At 42.3% G+C, this 23,260-nt stretch overlaps 1 protein-coding gene across 1 annotated transcript in view; it reads left to right on the top strand.

Annotated features, from left to right (window-relative positions):
- The window catches only part of FSTL1 (follistatin like 1), a 93,835-nt gene that overhangs the window by 61,450 nt on the left and 9,125 nt on the right, over window positions 1–23,260 (top strand). The window contains 5 exon segments of the mRNA XM_043996126.1: window positions 6,178–6,282; window positions 9,843–9,972; window positions 11,393–11,425; window positions 12,122–12,252; window positions 22,612–22,730. Of these exon segments, the coding sequence (XP_043852061.1) occupies window positions 6,178–6,282; window positions 9,843–9,972; window positions 11,393–11,425; window positions 12,122–12,252; window positions 22,612–22,730 (518 nt within the window).

Here is a 23,260-nt window from a genome sequence, read left to right as displayed (position 1 = left end):
ATTTTACAGATGAGGAAACTGAGGCAAACAGAGTTCAGTGATTTGCCCAGGGTCACATAGCTAGTAAGTATCTGAGGCCAGATTTTAACTCAGGTCCTCCCAATTCCAGGGTGGGCATTCTATCCACTGCCCATAGTGGGCACTTGATAAATTATAGTTGACTAAGACAATAAGGCACTTTAGCACCATCACTTCCTACTGTAGGAATGAGATGACATTGCCTAGTCCAAGAGGGAGAAAAGGGCATATCGGGCAGCACTTGAGCAAAATGAAGAAGATTCCAAGGCACCAAATCCTGGCTATTTGTCTCTTAGAAAGAGGTTTTGTTGTTGTTGTTGTTGTTGTTGTTTTGGGGGTTTTTTGGTGAGGCAATTGGGGTTAAGTGACTTGCCCAAGGTCACACAGCTAATTAAGTGTCAAGTGTCTGAGGCTGGACCTAAACTCAGGTCCTCCTGAGTCCAGGGCCAGTACTCTATCCACTGCGCCACCTAGCTGCCCCCTAGGAAGAGTTTTACACAGAGAGGGGACAACGTGTGCCCTACTTACTTGCCCATCCTCTCCTAGCTTGAGACAACTTCTTTGCTCTTTCCTAGGGCATGCCTTCCTCTTCAATCCATATGAGGCAGCAGGGGGAACTGCTGAGGAGAAAAACTATGCCCTCCCTCAGTTGTTGGCATGTGAAGCAAAGCCCCATTCATTTGTAACTAGTTAGAGCTATTTATCCTGTTAAAGTGTATATGGGAGAACTATGCCCCTCTGTTTGGGTTGAACTCTAGAATCATGAGCTTTGTCATTTACTAGTGTGATGTTTAAAATTTAATGTGGGGGCAGCTAGATGGCGCAGTGGATAGAGCACCGGCCCTGGATTCAGAAGTACCTGAGTTCAAATCCGGCCTCAGACACTTAACACTTACTAGCTGTGTGACCCTGGGCAAGTCACTTAACCCCAATTGCCCCTCAAAAAAAAATTAACGTGGGTCCTTACCTGCCTCCCCCCCCCCCGTTTTGGGGGGAAACTAGCTAAGATTTACTGATAAATTTGGGAACAGTTTAGGCTTTTAAGTATTTATTAAAGTGTATTAGAAGTTAGTGAAGAGAGAGAGAGGGGGTGAGAACATATCTCTTATAGAATGGAAAACCCTAGCTTAGATCTATGTGGGATAGACAGAGAGAAAACCTTGCCTTTTCTCTGTTTGCCACCAAAGTGAAGTCTCATACCAAAAGGGTGATCCAGCAAGCCACCCTCACCTTCCTACTTCCTGTCTCCCTCCCAGAAAGAAGTCCTTCAAGCTGATTAGTTGAGGGTGGTCTCCTGTTGATATCGTAGTCCACAGCCTTTGAGAATCACACACCACTCAGGGCCAGCCAGGTGTGGTCTCAATTTAATCAACCTTAAGTAGGTTCAACCTCTGAGAACAACACCTCACTCAGGGCCAGCCAGGTGTGGTCTGATTTAATCAACTAAGTAAGTTAATTAATTAAATAGGTTCTCAGTCAGTTTCTCAGCCTCACCCAATTCAATCAACTCCAAATCAATCTTCAGGTGGGGCCCTTGGACGTCTGCCAAATCCCATTATTTTATCATACTAGTAACTATTTGCCGAAAGGGCAGCTAGGTGGCATAGGAGACAGAGTGCCAAGCCTGGAGTCATGAAGACCTGAGTTCAAATGTGACTTTAGACACTTATTAGCTGTGTGACCCTAGCCAAGTCACTAAGCCCTGGTTGCCTCAGTTTCCTGAGGAAGGAAATAGCAAACCTCTCTAGTATCTTTGCCCAGAAAACTCCGAAAAGGGGTCAGGATGAGTCAGATACTACTGAAAACAATTGAACAACTAAATACTAGCTCAAAGCCAGGTTATTTCCCCCTTTTGGGGTCTCAGTCGTCTTGTATATAAAATAAGAGGGTTGATGAGACAGCATAGTATAATAGAGTGGGGGCAGCTAGATGACGCAATGGTTAAAGCACCGGGCGTGGATTCAGGAGTACCTGAGTTCAAATCCAGCCTCCGACACTTGACACTTGACACTTACTAGCTGTGTGGCCGTGGGCAAGTCACAACCCCCATTGCCTAAAAAAAACAAACAAAAACAAAAACAAAAACAAACAAAAAAAGTATAATAGAAAGAGCAATGGATTTAAAGTCAAAGGTTTAAATGCAGGCTCTGCCTACTACTTATGTGACAGTGAGCAAGTCTTGTAACCTCCTGGACCTCAGTTTCCTCATCTGTGAAATGATGGATTAAATGACCTTCTAAGGAACCTCCAATCCTTTGACTAGATGATAATATCTCACACTTATATAGCCCTTCAGCTTTATAACGCACTTTATATTCATTATTTCCCTTGCTCCTCCCAACACCACTCTGAGCCAACGCTATTATTTATCCCATTTTAGAGATGAAGGAACCAAGGCTCGGGGTCACTAAGTGTCTGAGGCAAGAGTGGGTGCTCTAAATTCCTTGGCTTTAACCATCGCCTATGCCGCTCAGAGGTCACTGCGATCTAAGCCCCTATGATTCTGTGAGATAATAACTCCTGCCCCACCTATGGCTGAGGACAAAATATGTAGAGAACATTCCGTAAGTGTGGCGTGCTTTAAAGTGTAAACAATGACTTCCTCTGCATATTTGGGAGCTACATGTATGTTGCATCTGTAGACAAACCACTTAACGATGTACAGATTTGCGTGTGTGCGTAGACATTTTCTCTTTGTTGATTTTTTTTTTTTTTTACTCTGGGCCATGAAATCCTTTCTCCCCAACCCTGTTTAAGCCTTATGTTCTTGGTCCTGTTCCCAGGGAAGAGTGGCCCTGCTGGGAAGGCTGTTTATTCTTATTTTTTTCTCATTCCCCCCCTCCTTGTTCGGGAAGCAGAGCTGCCAGTTTCCATCCTCATTTCCTCTCCTCCCCATTAACCTTATTGGCTACTTTCCTTTAGCAAGAGAAAAAAAAGGCATCGGCAGTCATTGGTTCCGCGAAAAAAATCAATGAGCCAATGAAATGCGAGTTTGGAGGTTGTTGCTAGACCAATGGAAATCTTGTGTGTCAAGGACAAAGAAATTAGCTTTTTCCAAGAATTGAATAGTACAGAATTTCGCAAAGGGCCAGCAGATGGCAGCAGATCAAGCTGCATTGATGGCAGTCTGTCAGCTTCCAGTTGCCCGCATTGGGTGGGGATGGGGGGCAGGGAGAAGGATACACGCTCTCTGTTTGTTCTCCCTTGATATAAAGTAACTGAATCTCACTGTTGCATATTTTGGGAGTAGGAAATAAAGCACATCGATTTTGTGTTTAATTTGGATTTCTGTAGGTTTGAATCTGTTGTCCCCGCCTGTGTCCAGGGCCATTGTTATTGCCATTCTCTGTTCATCACCCCCCCACCCCCACTCCACCCCACCCTAAGTTGCTTTGGGTACTACCGGGGCAGAAACAATGAAGCATCCCTCCCAACACTGCCATTCACGGAAAGGGGTTGCAAGGTTCTCTTTAACTTTATTGCTCCTTTCTCCACAAAAGGAGGGGAGGGGCCCCTTTCTGCTATAGAAAAAGTAGTGCCCTCCTTGGAATGAATATCTGCGTGTAGTCGTCATCGTCATCATCGTCACCACCGGTATTTATGTAACAACACTTTAAGATTCGCAAAATGCTTTACAAATACCTGATTTTCATAAGAACCCTAAAAAGTAGGCGTTATTATTATTACCTTCATTTTACACATGAGGAAACTGAGGCAGGTAGCATTTAAGTGATAGTGTTTAATGATGGATTTGAACTTCCCGATGTCAGGTCTGGCACTCAATCCACTACACCACCTAACTTCCTAGTAATAATAATAATAATAATAATAATAATAATTTTGTTGTTGTTGAATCATTTCAGTCATATCTCGACTCTTTGTGACTCCATTTGGGGTTTTCTTGGCAAAGATACTGGAGTAGTTTGCCATTTCCTTCTCCAGCTCATTTTACAGATGAAGAAACTGCGGCAAACAGGGGAGTGACTTGCCTGGGGTCACCCAGCTAATAAGTGTCTGAGTTGAGATTTGAACTCAGGAAGATGAGTCTTCCTGACTCCAAGCCTGGCATTCTATCCACTGCTCCAATCAGCTGCCTAATAATGATGGTGGTGCTGGTGGTGGTGATGTGATGATGATAGTTGACATTTATATAGGCCTTGAAGTTTGCAGAGTACTTTACATGCTTATCTCATTAGTGAATTAACTTTCTCCTGAATGAGTCTTTCCCTGATTCCTGCTCCCTCCCTCATCACCACATTGTCCCCAGTTAAGTTTGATGCAATGGAAAATGGCTAACAATGATAACTATCCAAAAGTGAAATGAGATGACTTGAAAGGAAGTATGTTTTCCACACTCACTGAAACTATTTTAGCAAAGGCTTAATGATGAAGGCGACGATGACTGAAAATGACTTAGAGGTCCCTTAACCCAATCCCATCATTTAATAGATAAAGAAATGGGAGGCAAAGCTTATGCCCAAATAGATCATTTCTGTTCTGTGTGTTTGGAGAGAGATACATTTAATAATGTACCAATTTTGCATCTGGAGGTACAATTCAACAGTCAGGGACTGCTGACCAGATGCTACCAAATTGGGTAATAACAGTAACCATAACTACACAGTGCCCAGCTCATAAAAGGAACTGAATAAAATCTGATGAATGGAATTTAATTTCTAAGCATAGATTTAATGAATACTCAATGTGGTTTGGAGCTGCCTTAAGGAACAACCCTCCCCTGTGTAGAAATATTTTTGAATTGACTAGCCTAATTTGGGGGGGCTAATCTAACTGGAGGACTAAACTGGGGACTTTTGACTATTTGGCTATCTGACTGCGTTTAATTTAATATGGGCCGTTTATAAAGTTCCACCACTCTGCTCCATTCCCAAATTGATAAGCACAGGATTAAGAAGCCTCTTAACTAAATAATCCAAGCAGAGTTTATTTATGAGATACTGTTGAAAATTAAGAATACAGAGAAATAAAATGTACAACCTGACTGCTTTCCCACGGTCTCTTTCCACTTCGTCTCTTTCCCACCTGCTGCGCCTGGAACTTCTTGAATACAATAAGGGCTTTAGCGGCCTCCGGCCTCAGGGCATGATACACTTTCCCTGGTCAGCTATTTTCTTCTAACTCCTCTTAATCTTCACTTTCTCCAACCTGTACCCTGTGCTGACCTGCTTCTGTGCTCTCCGCTGCCCCCTGGTCAGTCTGTCTTCTGCTCCGTCCTTGTCCGCGCTCCCCTCTAGTCACTCCCAGGTCTATATATACCTTTTCTTCTCTCCACTCAAATCTCAGGGCTTCCTTCGCCCCCACAAACCAAACTAATCTGCCAGCCAGAGCTGCAGCTGGTTGGGGGGGGGGGGGCCTGTGCTCTCGAGCCTCATGCCTCAGCACAGGCCATCTGGGATCCTTCAGATAGCTCCGGTCAGGTCAGAGGGAGCTGGGGGCTTTTTTCCCCCCAGCTGTCTGACCTGGCATCTTGTATAGCCCCCCCCCCCCCCGGGGCTTTTTCGCTCAGCTGAAGCTGAGGAGGAGGGGGAGAGACCCTGAGGGCCTAAGGCTTTCTAATCTCAGCCTAATGGTAGGGTCCCCAAATCAAAATAAATTTCCACACCTGCCACCCCCATCCCCACCACCTTTGTCCTGGGGTTTAGTCAACCATCCATGTGAGATCTTTCAAACTCTGACTTTTCAGAAAATGGTTTCTGCCATCGACCTATTGTCCCAAGGTGGTGATCAGTTAGGGAGTGCTGTATTTTGTAACTACTGAAGGAAGCAAGACTACTGGATTTGGTATCAGAACATTCAAGTTCAAATCCTGGCTCTGATACTTGTTACCCTGGAGAGGTCACTTTCCCTCTCTAGGACTCAGATTCCTTCTCGACAGAGTGAGGAACTTGAACTGGGTATTTGTTAAGGGTCCTCCCAGGTTTAACCTTCTAAGATTCTCTCATTAATGAAAGCTGATGGCGTCTGACGTTTAAGAATGTTACTGGGTCCTTGTAGACCTGTGGTCCAGAACGTTGACCCAACAGCTGAACCTAATTCAAAGACCTGAAAAAGTTTAATGAGAATGTTGTCAATTGACTTGGCCTGATATGGGATGTTTCTTGGTTACTCGGTTTCATTTTTTTTCTTTTTCTGTTTTAGGAAGAAACAAAAAGCAAATCCAAAGTCTGTGCCAATGTGTTTTGTGGTGCAGGCCGAGAGTGTGCAGTCACCGAGAAGGGAGAGCCAACCTGTCTTTGTATTGAGGTAAATCATTCAGGAAAAAAGGGTGGCTTCAGAAATGGCATGTAGGGGGGCAGCTAGGTGGCGAAGTGGATAGAGCACTGGCCCTGGATTCAGGAGAATATGAGTTAAATCCTGTCTCAGACACTTGATACTTACTAGCTGTTTGACCCTGGGCAAGTCACTTAACCCTCATTGCCCTGCCACCCCCCCCCCAAAAAAAAAAGAAAAGAAGAAAAAAAAAGAAATAGCATGTAGCTGTTTTCCAAGGGTTGGCTTTTACTAGGATAATGCAAAATATGTATTTTAATCCTTCACATGATCATAGGCTTAGAACTCAAAGGAACTTTAGTTGTCTAGCCCAATGCCCTAATTTTACAGATAGGGGTGTGAAGAGGAGGGAATAAGCATTTACATAGCACCTACTATCTATCCAGCACAGTGCTAAGCACTTTATAATTATTATCTCATTTGATTCTCACAACAGCCTTGGAGACTAATTTTACAGTTGAGGAAATTGACTTGCTCAGGGTCACACAGCTAGTAAATATCTGAGGCTGGATTTGAACTAAGGTCTCTCTGACCAGTTCTCTATTTACTGTTCCACCTAGCTGCCTCTAGATGAAGAAATTGCCATCTAGAGAGGTTCAGTGACTTCCTCAAGGTCACAAAGATAATAAGTGTCAGAGCTATTTTTCAAACCTAGGGGCTATGACACCAAATCTAGGATTCTTTCTCTTGTGTCATATTGCTATCCACACTAATTTAGAAATGGAAAAAAAAATACCTCTTCATCCATCTCAGTGACCTTTGAGGGTTTTTTCAGTCTGGAGGAAAAAAATCCTAAATTATTTAATGTAGTTATGAATGCAGATTTCAAAGATGCATAATTAGGGAATTGGAGTAATAATTAGAGAAATATCTTATTTGCTTCCTTGTAGGAGACTTTCAAATAAACCTCTGCTCCTTAAGTGAATTAACATAGGAAAGCTTCCTCGTAGGCCTTTGTCCAGAACTCCTTAATTAGGAGTATGCCAACAGTGCTCAGACCCAGGCTTACCATGGGACATATGATAAGGGTGGCTAGATCTAGAATGAGAAAACCTGGGCCCAGCTCCCTACTCTGCCACTTATTACCCACCAGAAGAACAAGTCATTTAAACCCTTTGTCTCTGCTTCCAAATCAGTAAAATAAGACATTTGGAGTAGATGACCTTTAAGATCCATTCCATGCCTTCCCTTTTAGCTAAACACTTCCCTAGTCAGCTCATTATCAAAAAATACATGGTATTGGATGAAAAACAGAAGACTTTTCAATGAAATAAAATTGAGATTATAGAAATTGAGTCCAAGTATAATAAGGACTTCATATGTAGTAGATCAGAAATAACACAACAACGGACTATTTAATAAATATTTCAAGGGAAGAGCAATTGGAACATATGTGTATGGGGAAGAATTAACTTAAATCCATATACCTCACACCATACATGGCAATAAATTCCAGATGGGTTAGTGCTAAATCTACTTAACAAAACAACAACAATAAAAGAAAACTAGACGGGGCAGCTAGGTGGCGCAGTGGATAGAGCACCGGGCCTGGAGTCAGGAGGACCTGAGTTCAAATCCGGCCTCAGACACTTAACACTTACTAGCTGTGTGACCCTGGGCAAGTCACTTAACCCCAAATGCCTCACTTAAAAAAAAAACAAAAACAAAAGAAAACTAGAGAGGAGATACACACACACACATATACAACAGCTGTGGAAGGAAAATGGATGCTTGGCTGTTGAAGGAGTGACAACTTTCATCAAAGACAAGATGTAGGTAATCAGTTTTATTTTTATTTTTATTTTTTAGTGAGGCAATTGGGGTTAAGTGACTTGCCCAGGGTCACACAGCTAGTAAGTGTCAAGCGTCTGAGGCCGGATTTGAACTCAGGTCCTCCTGACTCCAGGGCCGGTGCTCTATCCACTGTACCACCTAGCTGCCCCTGTAATCGGTTTTATTAAAAATAAAAATAGGGGGCAGCTAGGTGGTACAGTGGATAGAGCACCGGCCCTGGAGTCAGAAGGACCTGGGTTCAAATCCGGCCTCAGACGCTTGACACTTACTAGCTGTGTGACCCTGGGCAAGTCACTTAACCCCCATTGCCCTATCAAAACCAACAAACAAAAATAAAAATAAAACATTTTGCCTAATGAAATGCAGTAAAGTAAATATCCTAGGGGAAACAACAGATTAGGAGGAAATAGAATGTAAAAAATATGGTTAAAAGCTTGGTCTTCAAAATATTGAAAGACTCTACATATATGTACATTTATGCATATGCTCAGTATCCAGAGTCCACTTAATAATGTGGTCAAAGGAGATAGTTTACACATGAGAAAAATAGACAGCAAATGGTCACATAGAATGATAATGATAATAATGTTGATGACCATAATAACTAGCATTTATAGATAGCTTTAAGGTTTGTAAAGGGTTTTCTCTATATATTATCTCATTTGAAGTGCATGCTCTTGTTAACAATTACAAAATGCAAATTAAAACAGCTCCAAGGTGCTACTGTGGATCTATTAAATTAGCAAAAGCAAATTGGAATAATAAAAACCCAATGTTGAAAGGGCTATGTGAGAGGAAGGGTACTCTAAAACATTGCTGGTGGCAAAAGAAATCCATCCATCCATCCAGTCCTGGTTAGCAAGCTGTGAGGGTGTAAAAGAAGATATACTGAGCTCTTCATACCCTTTAACCTGGTAGTTGCTCTTTGGAAGATAGATTTTGATACTTTAAGTATCCATGATTGGATCCACATTGGTATTCCCTTTATTCCTGTGATTTGCAGTCCTTCCCTGACTTAGTAATAATAATCATATCCAGCATTTACATAGCAGAGGGCTTCACAAATACCTCATTTGATCAATCAGTGAACATTTAGTAGGTGCTACCTTGTGACAGGTACTGTGCTAAATGCTAGGGGCACAAGAGGCAAAAGGTGGTCCCTACTGTCAAGAAGCTTGCAGTTTATTTGGGAAGACAAGGATGTAAACATGTAAGAACACACTGTTGTTCAGTCATTTTCAGTTGATTCCGAGTCTTCGTGATCCCATTTGGAGTTTTCTTGGCAAAGATACTGGAGCTTACTATTTCCTTCTCCAGCTCATTTTACAGATGAGGAAACTGAGGCAAACAGGTTTAAGTGACTTATTTAGGGTCACACAGCTACTAAGTGTCTGAGGCCAGATTTGAACTCAGGAAGAGGAGTCATCCTGACTCCAGGCCTGGCACTCTATCCCACTGTGCCATCTAGCTGTCCCTCTATAGGTACTACAGATGTTATTATCCCCATTTTATAGAGAAGCAAACTTCAGCTCCAGAAAATTAAGTGACTTGCCCAGGAACCCACATGTCAGAGGCAGATTGAGTCCAGGTCTTCTTGGCTCTAAGTATAGTACTCAATCTCCCATATCACACTAGTGCCAGGAGAAGCCTTACCCACACCATGGGGAAAACTCACTAAGGAGCAGGTGGGTGCTTGTGTCAGCTGCTATAAGAACATTCTATCCTTGGGTCTCTTCCAGCAATGCAAACCTCACAAGAGGCCTGTGTGTGGCAGCAACGGGAAGACTTACCTCAACCACTGTGAGCTGCACCGTGATGCCTGCCTCACTGGATCCAAAATCCAGGTGGACCACGATGGGCACTGCAAAGGTAAAGTTTGTTCATGTCATAGCTTGTAGCCTCCAACTCTGGCCTTGAATAGAGGGAAGAGTGGCCTGGGGTAAGGGGTCTGGGTGGTAGACCAGTTGAACAGAGGTCAAAAAGAATGTATCCACTGAATTTTTTCCAATTCTCCCTCACTCCCTCCTAGCCCCTGCCCAAATCCTCATTAATCATTGGCCTTCTTCCTAGAGATGGGGCTCGTATCTAGGCCTCTGACCATTGCTTCCAGCCTGTCAAGGTTTCCACTGATGTCTTATGATCTTATATTCAGCTCGACAATCAATAGGTGGAATCAGGACCATAGATTAACCAAAGACCTCTCATTTTACAGATGAAAAGACTAAGGTCCAAAGATATTAAGTGACTTGTCCATGGGTCACTTAGCTAGTAAATATCTGAGGCAGGCATGCAATGCAGGTCTTCCTCACCATAAGGGTACTCTATCCCTTATACAACATTTGTGGAGTCCCTTACTGAATTTTGAATTCTGTTTGTTATTATAAAATTGTCTCTGGGGGCACTTCAACACATTCAATGCCATCTTGTTACCAGATGGCAACATACCTTGGTTTTATACCTTAACCACCTCCCTTTTAGGTGAAAAGACCTTTGACCCCATCCTGTACCCTTAGCATGTTACTAGTATAGAACAGGTATTCTGGGCCTTCAGTCTGCCCCTAATTAGGACCTAGGCACCTTGATAAAATGCTGTGGATGCAATTAGCTTCTTTCAGGGAGTTGGTCTAGTTGAAATGAAGGGAGAGAGTATGGCTGACTTAAACTAGAAAATAATCACAATGCTGCATACTGTGTTAAGATAATGGATTTAGCAGATACTCAGGGACCCACCTGGAGATTTAAACTGATTGAATTAGATAAGGCAACTGACTGTTGACTGCTTACTAGAGTGTAAGCACATCTGGCTGGTACTTAAGGGTACTTAAGAAAGTAATTGTTCTCAGAAGCTAACAACTTTGAACTTTGACCACCTTCGGGCCCAGTCAACCAATCAGCCTGAAGAACCTCCCATTTCTGGGAGGGGAACAGGAAGGAGGAAGCAGAGGCTCTGCCCAGAGAGCACACTCTCTTTTGGCTGGAGAGATCTGCATGGTGGGAGAACTTCACCAGGGAGTTCAGGAAAGCTAGGATTGGCAGGTTATAGGAAGTCTGTTCTCAATCTTTCTCTTTCTTTTACTATCTTTCAATACACCCTTAAAAAACCTAAATTCCTTTATCAGTGATTTTAGTCAGTATCCCCCCAAACTGGGGGTACAGATTAGAACCCACATTTAGAATTTTAAATTACACAATACATTTCAACTGCCTCCCAGCCAGGACCTAACCATGATAATGAAATCATTTCATTTCCTGCTTTGACAAGTCACACAATTTCCATTTCCTTTGACAGAGAAGAAACCAGCAAGTCCGTCTGCAAGTCCAGGTGAGCGTCTGCATTTCCCACCAGCCCACGTCCAGGAAACCACTTCCTAATGCTTGACATGGGGTTTGAGTCATTATCAGTAATGCCTTTGGTGGATGTGGCATGGAAATGGTATTGAGCCCAAGAAGTTCAAGCCTGCATTTTACACATCAGATTGAACCAGAGGATTGCATTGATGTGGGTAGGATTTAAACATCAGAGGAGTTATAATTGAGTTTCCCATATCTCCTTCACTTGCCCAGTGAGTCCTGTTGTGGTCATGGGGCCCAGAAGAATAAGATATTTGAATCATACATTTATTCTATTAAAGAAAATAACTCAGGGGCAGCTAGGTGGTGCAGTGGATAAAGCACCGGCTCTGGATTCAGGAAGACCTGAGTTCAAATCCAGACTCAAGACACTTGACACTTACTGGATCACTTTTAAAAAAAAATTTCATTTCAGCTTATCTCTACCTATAACACATGGAGTAAATGTGGGCTTACCATATTTTTTTCTTTATCTTGTAATCAAAACATTGATTACTAAAAATATCAGGATTAATTAAGTACTTTTAAGTATTTTTTCTCACCTGTATTTTTCTTACCTATGTTGCATGCTATCTTTCTTTCTCTTTACTTATTTCTGACTTTTCCTGTCCTCTCCACCACATCCCCTCTCCCATTTTTAATTTTTTTCCTCATCTCTCTCCCACAGTTGTCTGCTATCAATCTGACCGTGATGAGCTCCGGAGGCGCATCATTCAGTGGCTAGAGGCTGAGATCATACCTGATGGCTGGTTCTCTAAGGGGAGCAACTACAGTGAAATCTTAGACAAATATTTTAAGGTAAAAAATGCTGCTGTTGGGGGCACCTGGGTGGCACAGTGGATAAAGCACCAGCCCTGGATTCAGGAGGACCTGAGTTCAAATGTGGCCTCAGACACTTGACACTTACTAGCTATGTGACCCTGGGCAAGTCATTTAACCCCCATTGCCCCACCCCCCCAAAAAATGCTTCTGTTGTTGGTCATTCAGTCATGTCGGACTCTTCCTGACACCCTTTTGGGGTTTTTCTTGGCAAAGATCCTGGAGTCATTTGCCATTTCCTTTTTCATTGTGTCCCCATTTTACAGATGATAAACTGAGGCAAATAGGGGTTGAGTGACTTGCACAGGGTCACACAACTATTAAGTGTCTGAGGCAGGGTTTTTTTTTAATTAATAAAATATTTTAATTTTTTTCCCATTACATGTAAAGATAGTTCTCAACTTTTGTTTATACAAGCTCTCCAATTTCAAATTTTTTCTCCCTCCCTCCCCTAGACAGCAGGCAATCTGATATAGGCTATATATATATATATATATATATACACACACACATACATACATACATGCATACATATATATATACATAATAACATTAAACATATTTCTGCATTAGTCATGTTATAAGAGAAAAATCAGAGCAATGACGACAAACCTCAAAATAGATAAACATCAGCACAAAAACAAAAGAAATAGTATGGTTCATTCAGCATCTATACTCCACAGTTCTTTTTTTCCCTGGATTTGGAGATCCTCTTCTATCATGAGTTCCCTGGAGCTCTTCTGTACCATTGCATTGGTGAGAAGAATCTAGTCCATCACAGTAGGTCAACACACAATGTTGATGATACTGTGTACAATGTTCTTCTGGTTCTGCTCATCTCACTCATCATCAGCTCATGCAAGACCCTCCAGGTTTCTCTGAACTCCTCCTGCTCATCGTTTCTTACAGCACAATAGTATTCCATTGTATTCATATACCACAAGTTGTCCAGCCATTCCCCAATTGATGGTCACCCCCTCAACTTCCAATTTGAGGCAGGATTTTTTAATTCAGGACTTCCTGACTCCAGGCCCAGCACTCTCTCTACTACACTACCTACATGGGAAGACCACTGCATGTTTATTTACCTCAAAATCATTATATGTGAAGCACTACATTGCGTTCAGACCTCCTTGGATGGCTGGTTCAAGAAGAGTAGAATAGCCGTGTCCTTAGAACCTCTGGAGTTTTTCTTGCATTTTATTCTAGCTCTTGGTTACAGTGAAGCTTTTGGAATTGCTATAAATGAGGAAAAGAAAGTAATTATGTGCCACACACTGCGTTAAGGTCTGGGGATACAAAGAAAAGCAGAAAGAGTCCCTGTTTGCTGGGAATTCACCTTCCAGTTGAAGAGAAGACATTTTAAAATTGTCCCTGTAGTACCTGCTACTGGGGAGGCTGAGGCTGGTGGATTGCTTGAGCTCAGGAGCCCTGTCTGAGCTGCAATGAGCTGAGCTGATCCCATATCTGCAGTAAGTCTGGCACCAATATGGTGAGCCTCTGGCAGTGAGGGATTCCTGGGCTGCCTAAGAAGAGGGAGAACTGGCCCATGTCGGAACTAGAGCAGGTCAAACAAAGCTTTCATGCTGATCAGAGTGGAACTGGGCCTGTGAGTAGCCTCTGAACTTCTAACCTAGGTGAGACAGGGAGACTGTCTTTTTTAAAAAGCCACATACATACAAGATATCTACAGTATAGTGTGGGGTGGGGTAAGGGGCTCTCAAGGAATAGAGGCAGATACCCACAGAGATATACACAAAGCTAATACATTTAAATCCACCCAGATACAAACATACCTAAACATAAATCACAAAGACAAATGAACACAGAAACAGTTTCCTATAGATACAAAGAGATGTAAACACACAGGGACGAAAGCATATGTTTGAATTGCCGTTACAATACACTCAGAGGTATGCCCTGATATAAATACACATGCACAGAGATAAACCATCCCAGATACACACAGCTGGGAATGACAATTCTCCTCCCTTAGATACACAACTCCCGTGAATGACAATTAGGCATCCCTCAGAGATTGCCTAGAGGAGCGTTACTTAAGAAAGAGTAAGAAAGGTTCCTAGGTGCTCCTTTGAAATATGCTAAATAGGAAGAGGAAAAAAGCCAAAGCGTAGGGGTCTTAAATAATTCATTACCTGTCCGCATTTGCTTATCAGGAACTGCCCCTGGCCCTTCCCCCCTCCCCCCTGCAGTCCCCACCTCAGCCAGGTATCACCAATTTTCCATTCTCACATACCAGACCAGAAGCACCTGGGTTGGAATTAGCTGCAGGTCCACAGGAACGGCAGGGTCTGGAGATTTGTTTTCTGTGATTGAGCCTTTTTTGGACATCGCTGCATGTGCCTGTTTTACAGTTGCCTGGTCTTTTTTCAACTCATCGAAGGTCCCTGACTCCTGATCTAGTGTTCAGAGGGCATGACTAGGACACGGGCAACTGGGGCCTTACCCCAGAGTGCTAAAGTGACAACATTTGCTAAGCACCTGCTAATTAGCAAGAATAAAGCTCCTCCCAACCTAGGGTTCTCTGTCCCTTTACCAGAGGATGGTATCCAGACCCACCTTCCTCCTATTCCCCAAACGGGGCACATTTGTGCCACTTTCCCTGGGTGAACAAATTCTTAGCTATGGCTTGACTTGTGTCTATCCCCGTTTCTTATTGAAATGCCTTTTTTGCCAATTAAAGGCAGAATTCTAGATCCAGGCAGTGAAGCCAGAGGTCACAATGTAACCAGCCAGGCATTAAACAGGTCCAAGACAGAGCAGGGATCAAAGGTAGGCAAGTCCACAGAGACAAAGAGACAAAGAGACCTTGGAAGGAAGACAAGGCCAGCCTCAGACAGGAAGTCTTTCACATTCTTCCTTAATAAATGCTTGTTCCTTTCCCCTCTTTCTGTCACTGGAGGATCCAGGGACTGATTTCCCAGGGTTTGGCCAGAGAGGGTTAGGTGGCTCAGATTGTGACAGAGCAGCCAGACCCAGTGGCTTCTGCCACAAGTGGCATCTCTAGGAACCCTTTAGAAGGAAGCAGATTGCCACAATGTGTGGAAACAAAGGCTTCAAGGATCTCAAGGCCAAAGACTCAAGGATCCACTTTATTTAACTATCTTAAAGATTCAAAGTCCCAGGGACCCACATGTGAGCCATGATGCTCAGGGCAGGCCTTTCTCAATTCTGTCCCTAGGAAACTTACTCCATTGCCTGACACACAGACAGTCCTTTATGCTGAAGTATCCCCACTGGGAAAAGCACATCAAAGTATAGGGCCACAAATGGAAGGTAGGGGAGAGAGGGATTTGGACAAGACGCTTGACAAGATAAATTGCCCTTGATGGGAGTTTGCTAGGAACACAGGCATTGCCTGGGTAATTACAAATACCAGGGAGCCCTGAGTCCCGGACCTCTCCACAGGGAGGGGTTTGGGGCTTTGTAGTGTTAATAATGGGCCTTTGGTGACATGAAGCCTTAGGTATTACAGACACCTGCAATTAGATTTGATTACTGGGTACCTGTATCACACTCCCACATCTACACACCTCCATCCACCCCTCACCTACAAACCTATACTGAAACAGGCTCTCATCTAAAACTGTGCAAGTTCCCTGGAGAAAAATCTTTCCTAAAAGGCTTTCTCCCACTTCCAATTTGGAATTTCTCTTCTTGACCCATGAATCAAAAACTCTGGCAACCCCACCTGGAGTTTATTGCAGGGTTTCACTTTCCATTCTCAACTGACCTAATTAAGAGGTTATTATCATTGAGACCAATGGTGGTTTAAGATTGGGGGTTCTCATCCATTGGTCTTATGCAGCTGTCAGTTGGTGACAGCTTCAAAGGGCTTCAAGTGACAGAGTCTAGACCTGTAAAACAAAGATATCTCATCTCCTAGCTTACCTTTCAGTCACTCCACTCACAAGGGGAAGTAACATCTGTGAAATAACACCTTCCTGGCATGTTTACAGGAAGGATTTAACAATGACTGCATTTTTTTCCTTCAGTCACTGGAGTTTTAGCATCCATTGCTCAAGCCAAATCTAGACAGAACTAAGAAAGTAGATCACAGAGTCCTAAAGATCCTTATAAACAAATGATCCATTAGTTATAACAGATAGCCTGAAGGGCGTGTACCCGGATTCTTTTTTCTTATCTCTGTTTTCTTAATGTTACATTACCCTCTCACCCCAGCTAGTACCCTGGAGTGGTCCTTAACCTGGTGAGTGCTGCCCTTCTTTTCTGAACATTCTCAAGAGGTTCGATAAGAGCATCCAAAATGGGTCTCTTGACAAACATCTTTTCTCACTATAACCCTATGAGACTAGCTGGGAAATGTTCCTCCTCGGTTTACAGCTAGGAAAATCAAAGCATGCAAAGAAGTGTCCCTGAGCTTGGATTGGGATTAAAAGGAAGTCTCTGATCATTAAGTGAGTGCCAAGTAGAAATTTAGATGTTTTTGAATGGAGAGTTAGGCCTTGCAGGCCTTCCAAGCTACTTCTCTGTGCTCTATATCCACCCCTCCTGTACACCCTTCCCTAAGGACTCTTTTCCCCAGAGAGCAGATCAGAGCCCATCTGGGGTCAGAATGGGCTCAGGGACTAGGAGGCTGCCTAGACTTCATCAATGAATCAATCAACAAGCATGTAAATGCCTATTATAGGCTAGTCACTGTGGTAGAAAGGAAACAGTCCTTTCTTTCAAAGAGCTTATTTTCTGTTGTTCTTACACTTTTGGAACAGGTGGTCAACCCAGGGAAATTGACTATAGTTTTGTTGTTGAGTTGTTTCAGTTGTGTCTGATTCTCCGTGACCCCATTTGGGGTTTTCTTGATAAAGATGCTGGAGTGGTTTGCCATCTCCTTCTCCAGCATATTTTACAGATGAGAAAAAATCTAACTCTCCAGCTCACACACACTTAGAAACCAATACCCTTAGCTATCCAATGCTCTATTCCTCGGGGAGTGCCTAGTGTTATAGTCTATACCCACCAGGCATTTCTTACAGCTTAAGAAAGTCCTACGCTATGAGAGTCACATCTATAAGATCATAAATGTTGAGCTGTAAGGCATCTAAGAGATCATCTAGTCCACACTCTTGATTTTATAGGTGAAGAAACCAAGGCTCAGAGAATTTAAATGACCTTGTCCAAGGTCATAGTGATAGTAACTAGCCAAGTCAGGATTCAAATTCAGGCTTGATGACTCCAAGTTTAGAACTCTCTCTACTATACCACATTGTTGCCTATCCTTCCAGCTTTAAGGCGAATTATCACATGATGCTCTATAATTTACAAAGGGCTTTTCTCACAACAGCCCTGTACAAATGTCATTAGTAACATTTTCACAGAGGAGCAGTTTGGGGCCCAGAAAACTTAAATGATTTTCCCACAATCACATACATATAATAAGTGTTAGGGCCATGACTCAAGTATGGATATTTTGATCCAAGTCCAACATTCTGCACATTGTGATGCCCTAAAAAAAATCCTTTACATTGGTAAACATTACCTTTATAATTTACAAAGTACTTTCATCAAGGCGTGTGAGCTATAATTATTACCTAAAGTTTAATTCTCAGTACAATCCTGTGATATAGTTATTATTATCACCTTTGGAGAAATGAGGGAGAGTTTTTAAGTGACTTACCCTAGGAGTTTTAATCAAGTTAAGATAAGATTGATAATATCATCATGCTATATCAGATAACCTAAAGGCCTTTCCAGTAAGGTCAGGAATAAAGCAAAGATGCCCATTATTTTACTACTGCTGTTTGATATGGTGCTTTTAATGCTAGTTATAACTATAAGACAAGATAAGATTGATAAACTCTCCAAAAGTGTGATGAATTATCTTACAAAGCTATGCAATCCCTATCCCTAGAAGTCTTCAAGCAAAGGTTGGATGTAAGCTCCTTGAAAGCAGGAGCCATTTCTTTTTTTCAATCAATTATGTACCAAGCACTGTACTAAGTGCTGGGTATACAAAAAGAGACAAAGGACAGTGTCTACCCTTAAGGGGCTTACAATCTAATTGGGGAGACAACATGCAAACAAATATATTCAGATCAAGCTATATACAGGATAAATAGGAAATAATTAAAAGAGGAAAAGCACTGGAATTAAGAAGGGTTACGGAAGGCTTCCTGTAGAATATAGGATTTCAGGGGCAGCTAGGTGGTGCAGTGGATAGAACACTGGCCCTGGATTCAGGAGGACTTGAGTTCAAATCTGGCCTCAGATACTTGACACTTAACTAGTTGTGTGACCTTGGGCAAGTCACTTAACCCCAATTGCCTCACCAAAAAAAAAAAATTCAAAAAAGAATATAGGATTTCAGTTGTGACTTAAAGGAAGCCAGGGAGGTTAGCAGTCAGAGTAGAGGAGGGGGAGCTTTCCAGATATGGGGGACAACCAGAGAAAATGTCTGGAGATGAGAGAGAGAATGTCTTATTCCTGGAATAGTTAGGAGGCCAGTGTCACTGGATGGAAGAGTACATGTTGGGGGTGGGGCATCTAGGTGGTGCAGTGGATAAAGCACAGGCCCTGGATTCAGGAGGACCTGAGTTCAAAGCTGGCCTCAGATACTTGACACTTAACTAGCTGTGTGACCTTGGGCAAGTCACTTAACCCTCACTGCCACACAAAAAAAACAAACGAACAAAGAGTACATATTGGGGAGTAATGTGTAAGAAAACTCTAAAGGTAGGTGGGGGCTAGGTTTTGAAGGGCTTTGAACACCAAACAGAGCATTTTTGTATTTGATCCTAGAGGCAATAAGGGAACTACTAGAGCTTATTGAGTAGGGGGATGACATGATCAGACCTATATTTTAGGAAAATCACTTTAGTGGCTGAAAGGAGGATGAATTGAAGTGGGGAAAAACTTGAAGCATCCACACCCACCTGCAGACTATTGCAGCAATCCAAGTGTGAGGTGATGAGGGCCTGGATTGGAGTGGTAATAGTGCCAGAGGAGAGAGGGAAGCATATTCAAGAGATGTTGCAAAGTTGAAATCTATAGGCCTTGTCAACAGATTGGATATGGAGAGAGAATGAAGAATCCAAGATGACTCCTAGGTTGTGAGCCAGAAAGACAGGGAGGCTGGCATTGCCTAGGAGTTTTAATCAAGTTAAGATAAGATAGGGAATGTTGTGGGTAAGAGGAACTTTCAGGGGAAAAATAATGAATTCCGTTTTAGACTGTCATTTTCATCTCATACTTTGGCATCATGTGAGAGGGACCATAAAAATTGGTCCACAGCCCTCACAGAAGTATGACAGTTGAAGACAAAAAGCTTTATGTTTTATATGCTTTTTTCTTTCTTTTTTCCTTCTTTCTTCCTTTCTTCCCTTCTATTTATTTGTATGTATTTATTTGTGCTTTATATGTACTATATATATCAGTTAGAATATAGTATATATAATATATGCAGTATATTTTATATATTTATTTATGCATTATATAATATATGCATAATGTATGTGATATGTGTATAATAGATATTACATACAATGTATTATTGTATATTTATTTATGCTTTATAGCAAGAGAAATATTTTGAGACACAGTGGGTACAGTGGGAAAAGCAATGAACTTGGAGGTACAGGGCAGGAGTTCAAATCCTAGCTCTGCCTGCGTGACCTTGGACAAATCCCTTCATTTTTCTGAATCTCTCTTAGTTTCCTCCCACACAAAGAAGGAACCAGACTATCTGACCTTTAAGATTCCTTCCAGTTCCATGTCTGTGATCTTGTGATCCAGTCATCAAATTGGCAGTTTGTTCAGAACAGTGAAATTCCTCATTACCTTCTTCTTCCAGATGGTGTCATGGCCTCTTTAATGTTCACAGATGGTCAAAGTTTCAGTTAAGTGTCTTATAAGAAAGTAACAGCACCACTGTCCACTCCCTTGCTCATCCACTTGGAGAGATGTTTCTGGGGCCAGAATTGCAAATGATTCATCCAGAGATTTGTGTTGACAGTTCTCCTGGATGGCTTCTAGTTTACACACCAGTCCTTGGAACCTGCAGACCATTATGTGGTAGTCTTTCCCTTTCCCTATTCAGCTTACTGTCCAGGAACCACCTCCCCAAGGCCAGTGAGGAGGAGATGACTCAGCTGGAGCTGTTTGAGCTAAGACAGCAAGTCATGCTGAGAATTACGCTTATTTTGAGATGTAAGAGACTGGTTGATCAAGAGTTAAATATTGACTGCAAGACAAAGAGTGGGATAGAACAGGCTGGGTCACTGTGAGCCCAGATGTCAGGTCAAGGGTTTCGAAGAAGACTTCGATGGGCCAAGTTGATGAAGCATGCCTTTTTCCAATCAGCAGAGAGGTGATGGACTACAGGTGCAGACAGAGTGGGGCATATATTATCCAACATGGCCAGTGTACTGATTTGTTTTGTTTAGCTGTATTTGTTTTTTTGTTTTGTTTTTTTGAGGGGCAATTGGGGTTAAGTGACTTGCCCAGAGTCACACAGCTAGTAAGTGTTAAGTGTCTGAGGCAGGATTTGAACTCAGGTACTCCTGAATCCAGGGCCAGTGCTCTATCCACTGCGCCATCTAGCTGCCCCTGTATTTGTTTTAAGAAAGGATTTGGGGGTGAAGGAAGGAAAGAAGGGAAAGGCACTAACTGGGAAGTAATAAGGTTTGTTGTGTTTTTTTAAGAGTATCAGTAGGGTAGCTGTGTGACCCCTGGGCAAGTCACTTAACCCCAATTGCTTCACTCCCCCCCAAAAAAGTATCAATAGGGGGCAGCTAGGTGATGCAGTGGATAGAGCATCGGCTCTTGCATCAAGAGCACCTGAGTTCAAATCTGACCTCTGACACTTAACACTTAATAGCTGTGTGACCCTGGGCAAGTTTCTTAACCCTCATTGCCCCACCCAAAAAACAAACAAATAAATAAATAAGAGTATCAATAAAACATTTTTAATAGTGGCTTAATATACTCTCAGATAAAGTTGATCTGTTATTTTTTGTTTGTTTTTTGCCTCTTTCCTTTTTATTCTTGCATAGGCTAGTGGGTGATGGAAGGAGAAAGGATATATTTTTAAATGAAGATGATATAAAAACATAAAGTATTAAGAAGAATTAAAGGGGAAATGAGAGGAAAATAGAGGCTTAGCCATCCGTCTGAGGCACCACAGTAGAGTCCAGAGAACCCACTGGGCATTGTCAGAAGACTGAGGTCATGGTATCATAGAGTCAGAGCCAGAAGGGAACTTAGAGGCTAGCAAGCCCCACCTCTTCATTTTAAAGATTAACTGAGGCTTGCATAAGGTCCCATAAGAAGTATCTGAGGCCGAATTGACGTTTAGGTCTTCCTGAATCTAAGCTCAGTTCTCTATCTGCTGGGTCAACCCTTTTTTGGATTTAAAGGAGCTTCAGTGATCTATGAGCAGTCCAGATCCCCAGTAGCTTTTTCTCTGAAAACAGCCCCAGGACAACTACCACCTTCTCCATTTTTGGTTCTGCCACTTACTAGCCCTGTGACTTTCACTTCCCAGAGCTTCAGTGTCCTCTTCTGTATAGTAGGAGTGAGGCCCCTTTTAGTCCTTCCATGACTCTATGAAGCAGCTCTAACCTACCTGATCAGCCCCTTCTTGGATTCAAAGTAGGCCTTCTCCTCATAAGCCAACATCTGAGGATAGATGGAGGAGCCTAGAAAGGGACAGCCACATGGATTTGTAGTATTATAGCTATCATCTCCTGAGGGTCTAGTAAGGTGAAAAGATGATTATGTTTAGACCTTAATTAAAAGATATAATCAAGGGCAGTTAGGTGGTGCAGTGGATAGAGCACTGGCCCTGGATTCAGGAGGACCTGAATTCAAATCCAGCCTCAGACACTTGACACTTACTAGCTGTGTGACCTTGGGCAAGTCACTTAACCCTCATTGCCCAGCAAAAACAAAATAAAAAAACAAAGATATAATCAGAGAAACCATATTTTGCTCAAAGGTGCCATGGACGATGAAGTACGAGCAAGAACTGATTAACTCTGAGTGCAAATTGAAATATAATTTTCTCACTTTATTTTTCTTGTTTTTTTAAATATGGCTAACATGGAAATGCTTTGCCTGATTTCACATGTATAAGTGATATATTGCTTGCCTTCTCAGTGTGTGTAGGAGGGGAAGAAAGGAGGATAAAAATGTAGAACTCAAATTTTAAAAAGAAAAGAATGTTAAAAATAAATAATTAACAAATAAAATACTTTAAATGATGGATTTGTTTAGTCAGACAATAGAAGGAAAGGTGAAGCAGTCATTGTCTCGTGTCTGCCTATGTGTGTCCTTCATCTCTTTTTTTTTTTTTTTTTTTAGAGCTATGATGATGGAGACTCCCGATTGGACTCCAATGAGTTCTTGAAATTTGTGGAACAGAATGAAACTGCTATCAATATCACCACCTATGTTAACCAAGAGACCAACAAGCTGCTCAGGTGCCAGGGATTTGGGATGACTCATGTTAGGGAAGGTTGGGGGAGAAAGGGAGTAGGACTCCTTCCTACAGGCATAGCAACTATTTCTATGGGGATGTAAAAGGCACAGTAGCAGTTATATTTACTGTTCACTAGCTTCTTATTGTTGTGGGATTTTTCCACATGTTTCACATTTCCATTTGACAGAGCATTTTCCTTTAAAACAATCCTATGGGGGGGGCAGCTAGGTGGCGCAGTGAATAGAGCACCGGCCCTGGAGTCAGGAGGACCTGAGTTCAAATCCGGCCTCAGACACTTAACACTTACTAGCTGTGTGACCCTGGGCAAGTCACTTAACCCCAATTGCCTCACTAAAAAAAAAAAAAAAAAAACAACAATCCTATGGGGCATGCAGCATAATTATCTTGATTCCCTTTTTACTTGAGGAAGCAGACTCAGAGAGGTTATGACTTGTTCAGTGTCATACACATACATAGCAAGGGAAAGAACTGGGATTTAAACTTTATCTTCCTCCTCCCAAATCCAGTGTT

The sequence above is a fragment of the Dromiciops gliroides genome, chromosome 3, assembly GCF_019393635.1.
Source record: "Dromiciops gliroides isolate mDroGli1 chromosome 3, mDroGli1.pri, whole genome shotgun sequence".
NCBI lineage: Eukaryota > Metazoa > Chordata > Mammalia > Microbiotheria > Microbiotheriidae > Dromiciops > Dromiciops gliroides.
Note: the sequence above shows the minus strand (reverse complement) of the source record. Positions and strands in the feature narration are given on the sequence as shown.